Source organism: Atractosteus spatula, chromosome 6 (genome assembly GCF_055471065.1).
Source record: "Atractosteus spatula isolate fAtrSpa1 chromosome 6, fAtrSpa1.hap1, whole genome shotgun sequence".
Lineage (NCBI taxonomy): Eukaryota > Metazoa > Chordata > Actinopteri > Semionotiformes > Lepisosteidae > Atractosteus > Atractosteus spatula.
The window spans coordinates 27,185,345-27,199,594 of record NC_142711.1 but is presented as its reverse complement, the minus strand read 5'-3'; the positions used below and the strand labels follow the sequence as shown (position 1 = coordinate 27,199,594).

General features: G+C 33.3%; 1 protein-coding gene across 1 annotated transcript in view; it reads left to right on the top strand.

Annotated features, from left to right (window-relative positions):
* The window catches only part of LOC148832729 (vasoactive intestinal polypeptide receptor-like), a 108,063-nt gene extending 94,057 nt beyond the window's left edge, over positions 1-14,006 (top strand). Inside the window, exons 7-13 of the mRNA XM_088919180.1 lie at positions 3,494-3,647; positions 3,838-3,898; positions 5,941-6,007; positions 7,925-8,016; positions 9,775-9,904; positions 12,698-12,739; positions 13,694-14,006. Of these exons, the coding sequence (XP_088775306.1) occupies positions 3,494-3,647; positions 3,838-3,898; positions 5,941-6,007; positions 7,925-8,016; positions 9,775-9,904; positions 12,698-12,739; positions 13,694-13,885 (738 nt within the window). The 3' untranslated portion in view covers positions 13,886-14,006. The remainder of the gene's footprint in view (positions 1-3,493; positions 3,648-3,837; positions 3,899-5,940; positions 6,008-7,924; positions 8,017-9,774; positions 9,905-12,697; positions 12,740-13,693) is intronic.
* Positions 14,007-14,250: the final 244 nt, after the last annotated feature.

Below are 14,250 nucleotides of genomic sequence, written 5' to 3'. Positions count from 1 at the left end.
CTAAGAAACTGACTCAAAGGAGTTAAGCAGTGCCAGGGTTATTTTCTGTTCATGGCAAGGGAAAGATTATTATCATTTTTATGAACACTTAATTCTAAACACACAGTAAATAGCTTTGCTGCTACAAGGCCATACAACATTTTTCATACTTCATAGCACAGTGTTTACATTAGAATCAGCATAATTTATGACAGAGTCTGATCTCACTGAACAACACTCTCTGCTTACAGGTAGAGCTGAAATCACAGTTCTCCGAATGAGAACCTTTTTAGGTTGAGACAATTGGAAGACTCCCAGGACATACGGAACTTTTATATTAAGGTTCCTAAGTTGTTTATGGTGTTTATGTATTTCTTTAAATGGCTAAAGCAAAACATTTAGCCAAATCTACATTCAGATTAAACTTAGCTCCATTGTAGCAATTTCTACTTTCTATCCAAAATAATTTTATGTATTTTATGTAATTATGTAATCAATCTTTTTATGTATATATACAGTGTATATATATATATGCATTTATATTCAGTCTATCTATACCTTTTATTTTTAAACTTGTATATTTCTTTGTAAATTCCATTTTTATTTATTGCAAGTCAAATGTTAGTACATTCTGTTATTTTGTTTTAAGTTGAACGGTGATTGTTTTAGCATTTGCAGAGTATTTGTCAAGCTTTTGTCTGTAACAAATGTAGCAATCTTGTGTACAGAGCCCAGTATTGTGTCATGTTCAAACTATAAATAGCACATTATAAATGTAACATCTGGTGAACCAAAACCATTCTATTTGTATAAAATACAGAAAAAATCCTTGGGTTTCAAGACCCCATTTTCATCACCGATCATCTGCAGGCAATCCATTAGTCATGCACAACAGTGAATTGCTACAAAAAATAAAAGGTGAAATAAAACAAAAGTGAAATGAAAGAACTAAGATGAATAGTGACACTAGTTCATTCTATAATATGTTGAAGTGCCGTTTGATTCTAGTTTTTTTCTTTCTCTGATAGTATTGTACCTGCTTTCTATTTTTAAGGTAGGTTTTTAGGAGATTTTACAGTAATTCACCCATAATTAAGAATGTAGATGCATTCCTAGAGCTCTGCTTCTGATATCCATTAAAATAAGTTGTCAAAGTTGTAAAAAATTGTCATTGAAACTGATTATCCAAAACGATTTTAATGAGTTTTTATTATACATTTAAGAACAAATATACAACATCACGATTTTATAAAAAGTGAAGCTTACAGAAAGGATTTTTTGTCTTTTAGTGCAGAAAATAAGTAATCCTATAATGTAACTGGCTAACTAATGTACTCCTTGACTGAGTACCATCAGACTAACACACTTGAATGGAACCGTGTCCTACAGTAAATGCCCACAATCTTGTTGAAGGCAAGATAACATGAAAAATGGCAAGTAAGCTCTCAGCCAGTGAGGGTAAGGAATGATATGTTCAGTTCTTTTGTTTTTAAACTAGGTGTTCACAGCACCAAAAATCCCACAACCTTAATAACTTGGTAAAGAACTCACCACATTATATATACATATGCAAAAATTACTTTTTTCCATAGAGCAGTACAGGATCTCCTTCTTTTGGTTTCCTTTTTGCAGCTGGACAGCTGGTTAACTGTAGAGATTGATTGTTTCAATGTATTTTTAACCAAAACAAACTTTCTTTTATACAGTACACAGAAATACAAAGTAAAACATTAAGTTATTTTTTCAGGATTACATAAAAAAGAAAAACCATAACGCTTACTGTAAAATTTCTGTTCAAACATGGTTTAGACTGGTTTGTTTGAAGGCAGTTTTTCTTATTTTAAAGGTATCAAATTAGATATTTCTACATTTGTTATATCTGAAGCTTGCCCTGTTTTCCAGTCTGTTACCTTCATCTGTTATACCACCTACCTATGATTCATCTTTGCTTGAATCACAAAAACTAATTTGCCAGAATCCCAACTCCCACAGTCTAACCACTTGAAGTTGCAGGCATGCTATACTTTTACTCGCTTGCTCTGCACAGTGATGACACTTAAGAGAAACAGTCAGTGGTATTTTGGCTCATTATTTGAGTTGCAGAAACATTCACAGCTCAGTTGTTTGGTATTTTCTTTTTTTATAGGTAATTGGAAATAAGGAATCATTAATGACTTTTAAGGTCCAGTGGGGACCTTGAGCCTTTGAAAAATCTCTGTTGTGATGCCTCCAGCTTTTTGTTTACTGTATCAGCAGACTGAGTCTGCATATGTTCCAAAAGTTTTCCATCTGTTGTGTATGGTAGAAAAATCACATCACTGATAAATTTGGATTTAAATATTGACAAAATATATAGCCTATAAGAAATTCCTAAAATAAATAAAATTAAATTATATTATAAATAAAATTATGCTTTATCTGCATTTGAAAAATCTTTATAAATATTTGAAAAATATGTATACTGTAAATATTTCAGTGAAGAGAAACAAAAATCAACAGAAAGAGAAATTAACCAATTATAGCCATTGTTAAATTGCTTTCAATTAATTAGTCAATTAATACATTAATAAAAACAAAATACACAGATATGAAAATACCTAGTGATTTCCAAACTATTCCCGTATTTTCTGTAAGCAATATTTTAACAAGAAATCTAACATGCTAATTATCATATCCTAACAACCTTTGTACAAACTGTAAGGCATAATGTACAGATGCAGATTATTAAAGTAATTTTCTTCCCTACTCAAATTAAACCTCATACTTTTCTTCAAAATGAATGATTCTGCAGCTTATAGATATTGTATATACTCTTTCAAGATTTAATGTAAATGTATAATGTTTTTTTTAATTCACATTATCAACTGTTACATTTTTCAGGTGTTTTTCTGATTCTGTCAGTTTTAGAAATAGCTAAAATAGCCCTAAAATAACTTACCCATGGAAGTGTGATAAATTTAAAGATGTGTATTTGTGCACATTTCAATTTGAGAATAAAAGCACTATTATAATAAATCCCAAGACTGGTTTTAAGTATATAACTCCAACAGGTTAGATAGACTATATTTGGAATTAAGTTTAGCATAGTAAAATGTTCAGTAACAGACAATAGTTTCTAACTAAACAGTGTAATGTTTTTCACTGCTTAAACAGGGTAGTTCTAAAAGGTCTGATCTTAATTTCTGTAGCAAGAACCACATGTTTGCTGTTCTCTTTCTAGTGTATGCTGAGTGTTCTTAGACTGTCCCAACATTTTCTGTTATTTCATGATATTATTTATTCGTGCATACAAATAATGGATACTAAACTTTTTGATAAATTAATGGATAATAAAACTTTTTGCTGTTGTAGGTTTTATAATTCAAGAGAACCCTTTAAACATGCATTTTTACATTTCATTAAGTGTTTCATTCAGTATCACTGAAGCACATCTTTAAAATATTGAAATTATCGTGCTGATGGGTACTGTTAAATCAAAATCACATATCACTGATCTTACTGTATGTTTTCCTAGGTTGGCTGCAAAGCTGCAATTGTCTTCTTCCAATACTGTATCATGGCCAACTTCTTCTGGCTTCTGGTTGAAGGTCTTTACCTGCATACCCTATTGGCCATATCATTCTTTTCTGAGCGGAAGTATTTCTGGTGTTACATCTTGATTGGTTGGGGTAGGTTTCTATTTATTATTACTTTTTATAAAAATTAAAAGTATAATGTTTTAATGTTTTATAGTATAAATGTTTTCCAGAGGGATACAATATAAATAAAGTGAATTCAAATTATTTTTGCTGACCTAGAAATGATTGGCCTCACTCTTTGTTTCAGATGCTATAATTATATAATCTTCCATTCTTCCAGGAACACCATCAGTATTTATCACAGCTTGGAGCATTGCAAGGGCCTATTTTAATGATATTGGGTGAGTTTATTAAACCTAACTTTGTCATCACCTAAGACTACAATATTTTTTCTTATATTTGAATTTGAATTCACCTGCAACATACTGTACCAATACTTTATTACATAATTTAATTTGCTTTTGTCATGGAATTTTAGCCACTTGATTTCACATCAATGGAAGTTTAAGTTGGAAATCTCCACTTTTTTTTTTGGAAAAGGTGCTGTGGGGCCGAGAGGAAGAGTAAATTTTGGAATTTACCAGATGTTAAAGAAACAACACGGTGGTTAACATTGCTGCTTCACAGTGCTGGCCCCTCTTTTCAATTCTTGGGATGCTATCTTTTTGGAGTTCATTCTCCCCGCATTTATATGGGTTTTCTCTGGGTGCTCTGGTTTCCTCCCACAATTCAAAGACGTACTGCTAGCTTAATCTGTAAAAAAAAAGAAGCTTGATCCTAGTGTGTTTGTTTGTGTTTGTGTCTGTGTGTGCCTTGTGATGGACTGGCATCCCATCCAGGGCTTAATCCTTACCCCCAATGCTTCCTTGGGTATATCCTGGATGGGATGCCAGTCGCACATGCCCCAGCACGTTGCAAGGCAGACACAAACACGCCAAGGCCAAGTGTTTGATCCCAGAAATGCCACAATGACCCTGAATTGGATAAGCTGTTTTTAAGGATGGTGTGATGTTGATGTGATGCAGACATTAAAGGCAAGCTGCAGGATCTCTGTCACACGTTTGAAACCTGAGTGAGCAGAATGGGCACTCTGTGGTTATTTGGTTTGTCTTGGTAAATATATACTTTTTAATCATACAATCTAATATAAGAAATTCTGAAATGTGTTTTCACCCACAGAGATTGAGCAGTGGTAGTCACAAATATATGAATCACTTATTGTTTGATTCTATTAATTTCCTGATTGATTGATTCAGAGTGATTTTAAAGTGCTTTGATTGTGGTGAAAAATTTTTCTTGATTTCCAGAAGTCATCGTTAAATTTGAAAAGTACAGCAAAATACTGGGAAATTTTCAGAACTTGCCTTCAAAGTGTATTTTTGTCTTCTAATAAAATTTAAATCTACCTTCCCCTTCCACATAAGGTGAACTGAGGGGATGGTGCAATAGCAGTGCAATGAAAATAGAGGAGGGTGAAAAACCTGAACTGATTTATACTGCAACGATATTTTTATATTTTGGGGTTAGAAAGAATCAGCATTGATGAGTGCCTTTCAAACCACAATGAAAGTAAAATGTACACAGTAAAAACCTACAGAATGTCCAGGTATGCATAGTGCCATATTCTGTGATGCAGAAAGGGGCAAGACAACTTCCAATGAGATGAAACAGCCTTATTACATTGTAAACAAGCAAGCTTGTAAATACATCACTTTTAATCCAATAGGTCTCCACTTCAAGTCAGGTTTTCCAACAAATACAACTTATTTGTTAACTCTGCATGCAGGTCACTTTGGAACATTTCTGCAGTGAAATGTCTGTTGCACAACCTGTACTTATTCGCTTGTAGATCGCATTACATTAGCCATTACAATGACTAGTGAGCAGGAACGGCCGCCTCACATTGCAATTCATGTGAACTCTCATTTTTGCCCGTAGCCAGGCCAGGGTTTTTTTGACAACATGGCTGCTATCCAGTACTTTCATTGAGTTTACGATTTTGTGCGTAATTTGGAATTTGTAAAATTTTGTGATACTGTCAATTTATTTTGTTATCAAGATTTAATAACTAGTCTGAGGAATTGAGACGGCAGTTACCCTTTAATTACAAGTGATGTTTTAACTTGTATTTCTGTTTATTCAGTCTGTTAATACATTTATGTGATGAATTTAATTTATCAATGCACTTTATATTTGTTTTATCACCTCATATATAATTTTAACATAATGAACTTTGCAAATTTTCATTTTCATTTTCAAAAGGTTTTGAGCAAAATATTTTGCACATACTGCGAATTCATAGGCACTTATTATGCACAAGAATTACCCAATGTTTATTCTCTCCTTATCTACAGTATGTTGTGTTTTTTTCCCTGTAATTTAGATGCTGGGACATGATAGTATATCCATATTGGTGGATTATCAAAGCACCCATTACTGTATCAATAGTGGTAAGTTTAGAACCTGTCAAAGGGTTGTTATTAGTATTAGTGGAAATACTAATAGTAAAAAGAAAAATAATAATTTATATAATAAATATAATTTTCTAAATATGTGTACAAAGTAGTGTACATCTATTATTTTTGTTATATGTGCAACATATGAATAGGATGTTCTGAGCATTAAACCTTGTAGATTTTGTTAATCCTGAATTATTTTAGAAACATAAAATTAATTTGAATTTAATGATTTCAGATTTGATATCAATTTCATATGTGTAAAGAAGCTTCTCCAAAAATGATTTAAAAGTGAGGTGTGGTTTGCATTCAAATCAAATACTTCTGTGTTACAGATAATTACTTAGTGTGTCAACTGTTAGCTCAAATACCAGCATGTTTACAGAATGGCATATACTGTATTGATAAACGTGTTACAAATAGATACCATTCTGTAAAGTAACTGTCAGATTAGTGACAGTGCTTGATCTGAGAATACAGTTAACCAGAAAAAGTGAAAGTGAAACCTGAGTAGAGATTGCTGTGTGTGAGTAAGTATTACCTTTTTGAAAGCTTAAGGTCATGAACCCTTATAAAGGTCATAAGGTAGGTTATTGAAAAATCTTAAATACCATTAAGGCTTTAGCTCATAACTCCATTTGAACATAACACTGTCTGAAGAAAACCTTTGTGAGTTTAGAATTGTAAATTTATTCAGAGAAATGTGGCAAAAGAAAACGTTTTCATAACATACTGAAATTATACAACATGACTTTATTGACATTATTGAAATTATTTTTCATTATACATTTACATTTATTGTAATGCATTTCAGTAGCTAGTAGCCACTGTATTTAAATGAGTAGCTCTCTTACTACAAATGGATTAACACCATTTTGGTACACGAAATACATACAGATACTGTTTACCCCAATATCTTTTATTGAAGTAATTTGTCAGAAATCAACATATACTGTATATAAAGATAATTTTGCTCATGTCATTTGAAATTCCCAGAATACATAATTGTTATCAATCAAGAGAACAATAGTTAACAAATAAGAGTAATACCTCAGCAGAATCTGCCATCCTTAGAGTATTTCACAGGATGGAGCCTCACAGTCTTTCAGGTACGGAAATGCATTGCTGCCACCAAGGGAAAAAAATGCTTGTTATCTCGTAATTACAAGAAAGCAACAATCATATCAGTGTATGAGCAACCTGTTACATTTGCAGTGACAGTACCTACAAGCTATCGATACATTGACTGGCACTGGTTTATACACAAGTATGATCATTGCTATCTCGTAATTACTTACTAATGAATCAATTTGTTGTTTTTTTCATTGGTGGCAGTAATGTGCTTCCATATTCAGGCATGTGAATTGTGAACTTCTTAAAAATGCAGTTCAAATACATGGAAAAGCTTATAACTGACAGAAGAGGTCATTAGCTCATAAAAGTTGTCACAGATTGTTAACTATTCTTAAAAAGAAACATATTTACATAGTTTGCTTTCCATGATACAATCCTTAGAGTTGTCTTTTGATTTGGAGTTTAGTGTAGTTGAACACCATACTTTTCAGCTGAATAATCAGGTTCATGTAATGCTACATTAAAATTCTCTATATGATTTCAATGAACAACACAAGTCATTCCAGTGCTAGTTCATTTTTAGATATAACAAGTGAGGGAAAATGTTCATGCTCCTTGGTCCACAAACAAGTGTGTCTGTGTTCTTTTCAATTAAAAGGTAACATAGCCCCAGTTCTCATATTTTAAAACTTGATAAAAACATAAATTAAAGATGCGGAGATATATTTTACTTAAACCTTAAAAAGCAGAAAACAGCTAAGTAAATTATCTGAAAAAATATGAAAGGAAGTAGACTGCAATGTACCATCCATTGACATTGTTCTATTTTGTTGATAGGTGAACTTCATTCTGTTCATTTGCATTATTCGCATATTAGTTCAAAAGATACACTCTCCTGATGTGGGAAGAAAGGAATCCAGCCAATATTTGTAAGTATGATTTAATATCGGTCGGTTGAGAGGTTTCCTTTTTTTATTTTAATTGATCTTATTAAGTTAATCTTGCAGTGTCAGAACAGAATTTGTCAGTTTTAAAAAATATTAAACAGATACTTTTAATCATATGTCTGCTTTATATACTGTATATACTGATGCAAAAAAGAAACAGCACAGTCATGACTAATGGATACATTTAAAAAATATATAATCCCAGAAAAAACTATATCAGAGAAAATATTAACAAAATATAAAACAAGGTAAATGGAAGTGTTCTAAGTAAGAAATACAATACAGTATCATATGAAAACACTTTGACATTAGTATTGGTTATGACCTTCTTGCGGTCATACTCCTTTATTCACTGATTGTCATAGTCCTGGCAGTATTGTTGCATAGACATACCATACTCTGCTCAGACTACTGTGGGACATTCCAGGATTCTCTCTGTGTAGCAATTGTCATCTGGCAAAGGTTAGCCAGTTGCAAGTGTCTTGATGGCACTAATGAATGGGTCCCACAGATGTTCTTATCTTATAATCTGGCCTTCACACTGTTGACAAAATTGTCTTGAAGTCATGCCACTGTAATCAAAGCAAAGTGTGGTCTTATTTTGTTACTGGAAAAAAGACATTTCCAGATTGGCATGCGGGAATGGAAAAATTGTTGACTCAAGGACTTTGCTGAACAGGTTGCCCTCAGTCTGCATCAAAAGTTTTTTTTTTATGTTAATGAAGATTCCTCCTTTTCCAGCACTACCAGTTGGTTTAAAAATTAAATAGTTACCACAATGCTCACGACAACTTTCCACAACTTGTCTAATGTTAGGTCTGACAAGACTATTATAGGCATTCATAACTGAGTAGAATGCTCCACCACTCACTACTAACATCTCAGAAGTCACTCTGCTGAAACACAGGATAATTATTCCCAGAATTTCTTGTGCTGCAGTTACACTACACTGCGCTGAAAACAATTACACATGTGGGTCATATAGCTGTGATGGTTCTTGGCCATTGTTATGTCACACTTAATGTACAGTAGCTTGTGTCTAATAGAGGCAGTTTACACCAGACTAGTCTGTTGATTATAGCAGCAGAAAATATAATTCTCCAGGCAACATCTCTCACAGACAGTCTGCCTTCAATCATCCTGATGGCAAACAAAACATTTTCATTGCTCATTAGTGGGGTGTGATTGAATCTCGACACTACTTTTGCATTAATTAAAAATAATATTAAATATTCAATGCATATTTATATAGATCATTAGTTCATTTTTTCAATATCCACCCAACTAAAATGCCAAACGCAGAGCACCTGGTGTTTTTTGTGAAATCACATAACTTGAGTTCAGTTTTTTGTTATGTGAAGTATCAATTCTACATGAAAAAATCCATGTGCTCACTATTTAAATCTTAAATACAGTATGTATGTTCCCAATGAGCTATTGGTTTAAATGTTAGATTGTTGCATTGTCTTTGTGCATTGGTATATCAGGTTTACAAATTGTTCTTCATCCTGAGGTAAAACAGTGGTTCTTCAGAAAGCTTTTCATAGCTTTGTACTGCAGTAGTTTCCAGATCCTTTGCTGATAATGGAAAGATGTAAGATTATTTCGGAAGTGTATGAGGAACTCTCATGCCACTTAAATTCAGTAGATGATGGTAACAGATTTAATTAATGTTATAATAAGAATTGGATATTAGTAATGCAAGCTGCATTGCAAGTAATATTCTTTTTGATGTTATAGACGACTGGCAAAATCCACTTTGCTGTTGATTCCTCTCTTTGGGATTCATTACATCATGTTTGCATTCTTTCCTGACAACTTTAAATGGGAAGTGAGACTGGTAATCGACCTCGTCCTTGGGTCATTTCAAGTAAGTAGAGAAAGTTGCTCAAAAGCCTGTATTGTATATTAAATTTGCTGAGCATACTGTATACACATTCATATGCATGTACAGTAAGTTTGTTTTAAAAAATAAAAAACATTTTTTAATTAAAAAAGTTAAATGATTGAGAATAATTTCAATTAGATTATTAGATTAATTGATCATTCAGGCCTGATTTACTGATAATAATAATGATACTGATAATGCATATGTTTTAAATCACCTTCTCTCAGTACAAATGTTGATTGGGCCAAGATGAGGAGGTTACTTGACCTGTTGAATGTCAGGCCTGGAAAGAATTAAGAAAGAAAAACAGAAAGGCAGCAATGTACCCTGCTTATCAAGAAAACAATTTATTTGAGTTGACTGTTGACTTCAGATCTTTCTGACTTGTAGTGAAGTGAATCAGTTCCATTTGTAGCTGAAAGCCTCCAGACCTCCAGTACAGACGTATACCTTTATCACGCCCTTTGACCTCACATACAATCCTACCTTCACCTCATCTTGACATGACAATATTACAAGTCAAATATTACATTACAAATATTACAACAGGACAACACACATCTCCCTGCTGTTCATGTAAAAACAGTTTTCTTAGGAGATGAATGTGAGTTTTATCCTTGCCACACTTGAGCACACATTATTTTATGAGTTAGGATGAAATATGGCATGACCAGACAGATTTTTGTCTTAGCATTGCAATAATAGGACAGGATCGCTCGAGATTGCAACCTGATGCAAAACATGCATTGCAGATGTACAACTTGTATTGGTTCCAGTGGTGGCCACACATGCAATTAGACTCTGACTTTCACTGCTGACCCTGTGTTAATCAACCCTGTTGATGACAAATGTTAACCAGCAAACCAAATTTACTTTGTCATGTTCAATAAAATGCCAGTGTATCTTCTACAAAAAGGATTCATTAATTTCCCTGGTTTTAACTATATGAATTTGCTGAAATTCATATTATCTACTATAAGTGATTTTTTAAGTTCAAGTTTACAGTATATTTTCACCTTATTTCTGTCTTTGGCATTTCAAAGATCTAAAGGGAAGCTTGCTAGGTCTCTTTTTTGTAAATGTCAACAGGCAGCTTGATGAAGCAGTAAGATTAAAGATGTAACATGTGAGCTGTGACATTTCCAGCTTTATACAGGTATCTTCTTCTAATGTTTCTGTGTAAGAGTCCTAACTGTATTGTACAACAATTAAACATATTTGAAATGCAGCTTTGTAGTTTGTGGCAGAAAGTAGTTTTTTTTTTCTTTTTTCATTAGAGGATAATCCTTAGCTATCAAGGTGTAAATAACATTTCATCCTGAATTTATATATGACCACAGAATACCCTTAATTCTTAATTCTAATAAGGGCCACTGATTAGATCAGTAGGAGAATAGCAAATAAACATAAGGACCCTTTTATCAGAGGAATGGAATCTATCACATACATCACCTCATACATCAAACTGCACTATTTATACTGGAATGAGTTTTCCAGCCTGGAACTACACTTCATTTGCTCCCTTTTTGAGCTGGTTAAGTCTTTGGCCTTAATGGAAAAAAAAAGTGTTTAAATGGGTTTCAGAGCTCTGTACACAGCAGCATTACAACACAAACTTGACTTAAGAAGATGGTTAGCATTTTTAGATGTCAGTATTTTCATTTTAAGTGCTTTCCTTCTGTTTTCCACGTCATTGTATGCACTTTGAAAACAGTAAAAGCAGTTTGCCACTTGAACATAACTAAGGCACTCGGTCTAAAGTGGTCATCCATCCATTAACAGGAAACTGTTTATTCCTGGTAAGCGTCACAGCAACTCAGAGCCTATCCTGGAAGCAGGGGGCACAGGGCCTATGAATTACCAGTGAAACACAAACAGGGGACACAGGTGGAAACTATGTGGAGAAACTTTTAAAATTGCGAAAGGAGGCACATTTCTGGGAAAACAATGGTCTATCCAGCCTTGTTCTTGAAGCAATTAACCTGTCTTTTTTCATGAAATGCTTGGATTTATTATTATCATCATCACCACCTTCTAATGTAGTAGGCCAAGTGGACTCTTGTTTGTTTTTATTGTTCTGTCATGTTAGTGACTAGGGGCTACTCTCTGAACCAAATGATAAACACTCACATGCTTACAGGCAGAATTTAAAAACGCCAGATAACCTACACTTTCAGATTAGAAACTGGAGCACCCAGCATAAACCCCATCGAACTCAGGACTCAAAAGCTAGCAACCAGCATTATTAACTGCCGTTTCACTATGGCACCCAAAGGATTCACAGTTTTACAACAATAAATATGTTTACTTTCCTTATTTTTTGTGTAAGTAATGAAGCCATGCATGTAATAATTCTCCTTTAACCATAGCACTTCTCGTGTTATGTTTTTATTGCCACAAATAGTACAATTGTCAGTAATAGTTGCTTTGTATTCATGACCTTGTACAATATATTTAAAAACCTGCATTACATACACACACCTGTTGTATATCAGTTGTGGTACTTAAATTTTAAAAGTCTGCACTGCAGCCATCATGTATTAAAAAAAAAACAGGTCCGGACGTCTTGTGGTAGTAAATGTTTTTAGAAAGTCCCAATTAATTTACTTTTAAACTCTGAAAGCTTATCTTTTAAATTACATCATAAACAATGGTGTCTGTCTTATTACGAAAGCTTGTCAAGACAAACAGTACAGTGTACTGTTGTCTTTCATTTTAAAAATGTTTTTTCTGGCACAGGGCCTAAGACTTCTAACTGTCTGTTGTCTTTTTCAGGGGTTTCTTGTAGCTGTCCTGTACTGTTTTCTAAATGGAGAGGTTGGTTAAAATATTTTAAAATCAAATTTTAGTATATCCTTTTTGAAAAGAGTCTGGGACAATTAACGTGCTCGTTTGATGTAGCTGCTTTGTTCACCTTCTCACTTTTTTTTCTCAGAAGCCAACCACTTTAGTGATTCACTTAATTTCAACAAAAGCTTGTCTGGCATCACTTACCCATGGTGACAGTGGCCTCAGAATGCACAGCCAGCAATCTTCCACAGATGGCTGCCAATTGTAGCCTTGGCTACAAAATGGTGTCATTGTTATTATCATTTGTCACTTCTGTGTTCACAGGGTGTTTAACTCACACACACTCGCTTATTTTGGTTCATAAAACTTTTATTAATATATTTAATACATATTACAATGACTTCATTAGAAATGGCAATATTTTTTTAAATGGTTATCTTAAGCATATATATAAACAGGGCAAAAAATAATTTTCCTGTTAATCATTTTACATCAGAAACATTTACTGCCTGTGTAGCAAGAACTAGTACTCTGCATGTTGCAGGAGTGGTGTGTCTGTGTTGATTGGCTTTCTGATTATTTTACATTTTATTCCAAGTAATATTGTTTTCTTATGTGCAGTTCTAATAAAACAGTAGTTTATGTCCTCAAGTTCTAATTGGAAATAAGAAAGGCATTCCCTTTCTTATTACCACCATGGTGAAAGTAAATTCCTAACACTCAAGAGCCATAAAAGAAATGCTAGTTGTTTTTTAATTCCAAATTTTATACTTACACATTAAAGATACAAGACTTTACAGCTGAGATTAAGGTTATCCAAATATACCTGTTGACTGTCTTTCCGACTTTACCAAAATTAACTGAATTTTATTACAACTGGTAGTTTATTACTGTATTTATATAAAGTATGTACTGTATATGTCTCATCATAAGACCAAAGTGATAATCATAATAAAAAGTATCTCTACTGTTTTACCACAGGTTCAAGCAGAAATAAAGAGGAAGTGGAGGAGGTGGCATCTGGAGAGGCTGCTTGGCACGGACATGAAGTACCATCAGCCCTCTATGGGAAACAGTGGCACAAACTTCAGCACTCAGATCTCAGTGTTCACAAGATGCAGTCCAAAGACCCAGAGGGCCTCTAGCTTTCAAGCTGATTCCTCTGTAGTTTAACATAGTTATGAACTTACAATATATTCCATCTCTGCTTGGTATTTCAGTTTTTTTGTTGGGAAAGTTTATTCAAGATACAAGAAGGTCTATAAAAAATTAAAGCAAAATGAAAAAAGAAAAAGTAATACATTCAGACAACAACAGTATTCTAGAAGAATCTTAAGCAGTTCTTTTGTGAAACTTTATAAAAGTTCTAGTAGTAAATCAATCAAGAAATGTCAATGCTAAACTTCACAGCTGGCTACCAAGAGTTTATATTAGTGTACATATGGTGAATATTTTAAGAACTTATTTGACACAGACATGTCTTTAAATAGAAAAAAAACTTTAAAAATTCTGCACATTCCTGAGTCTGTGTCAATGGC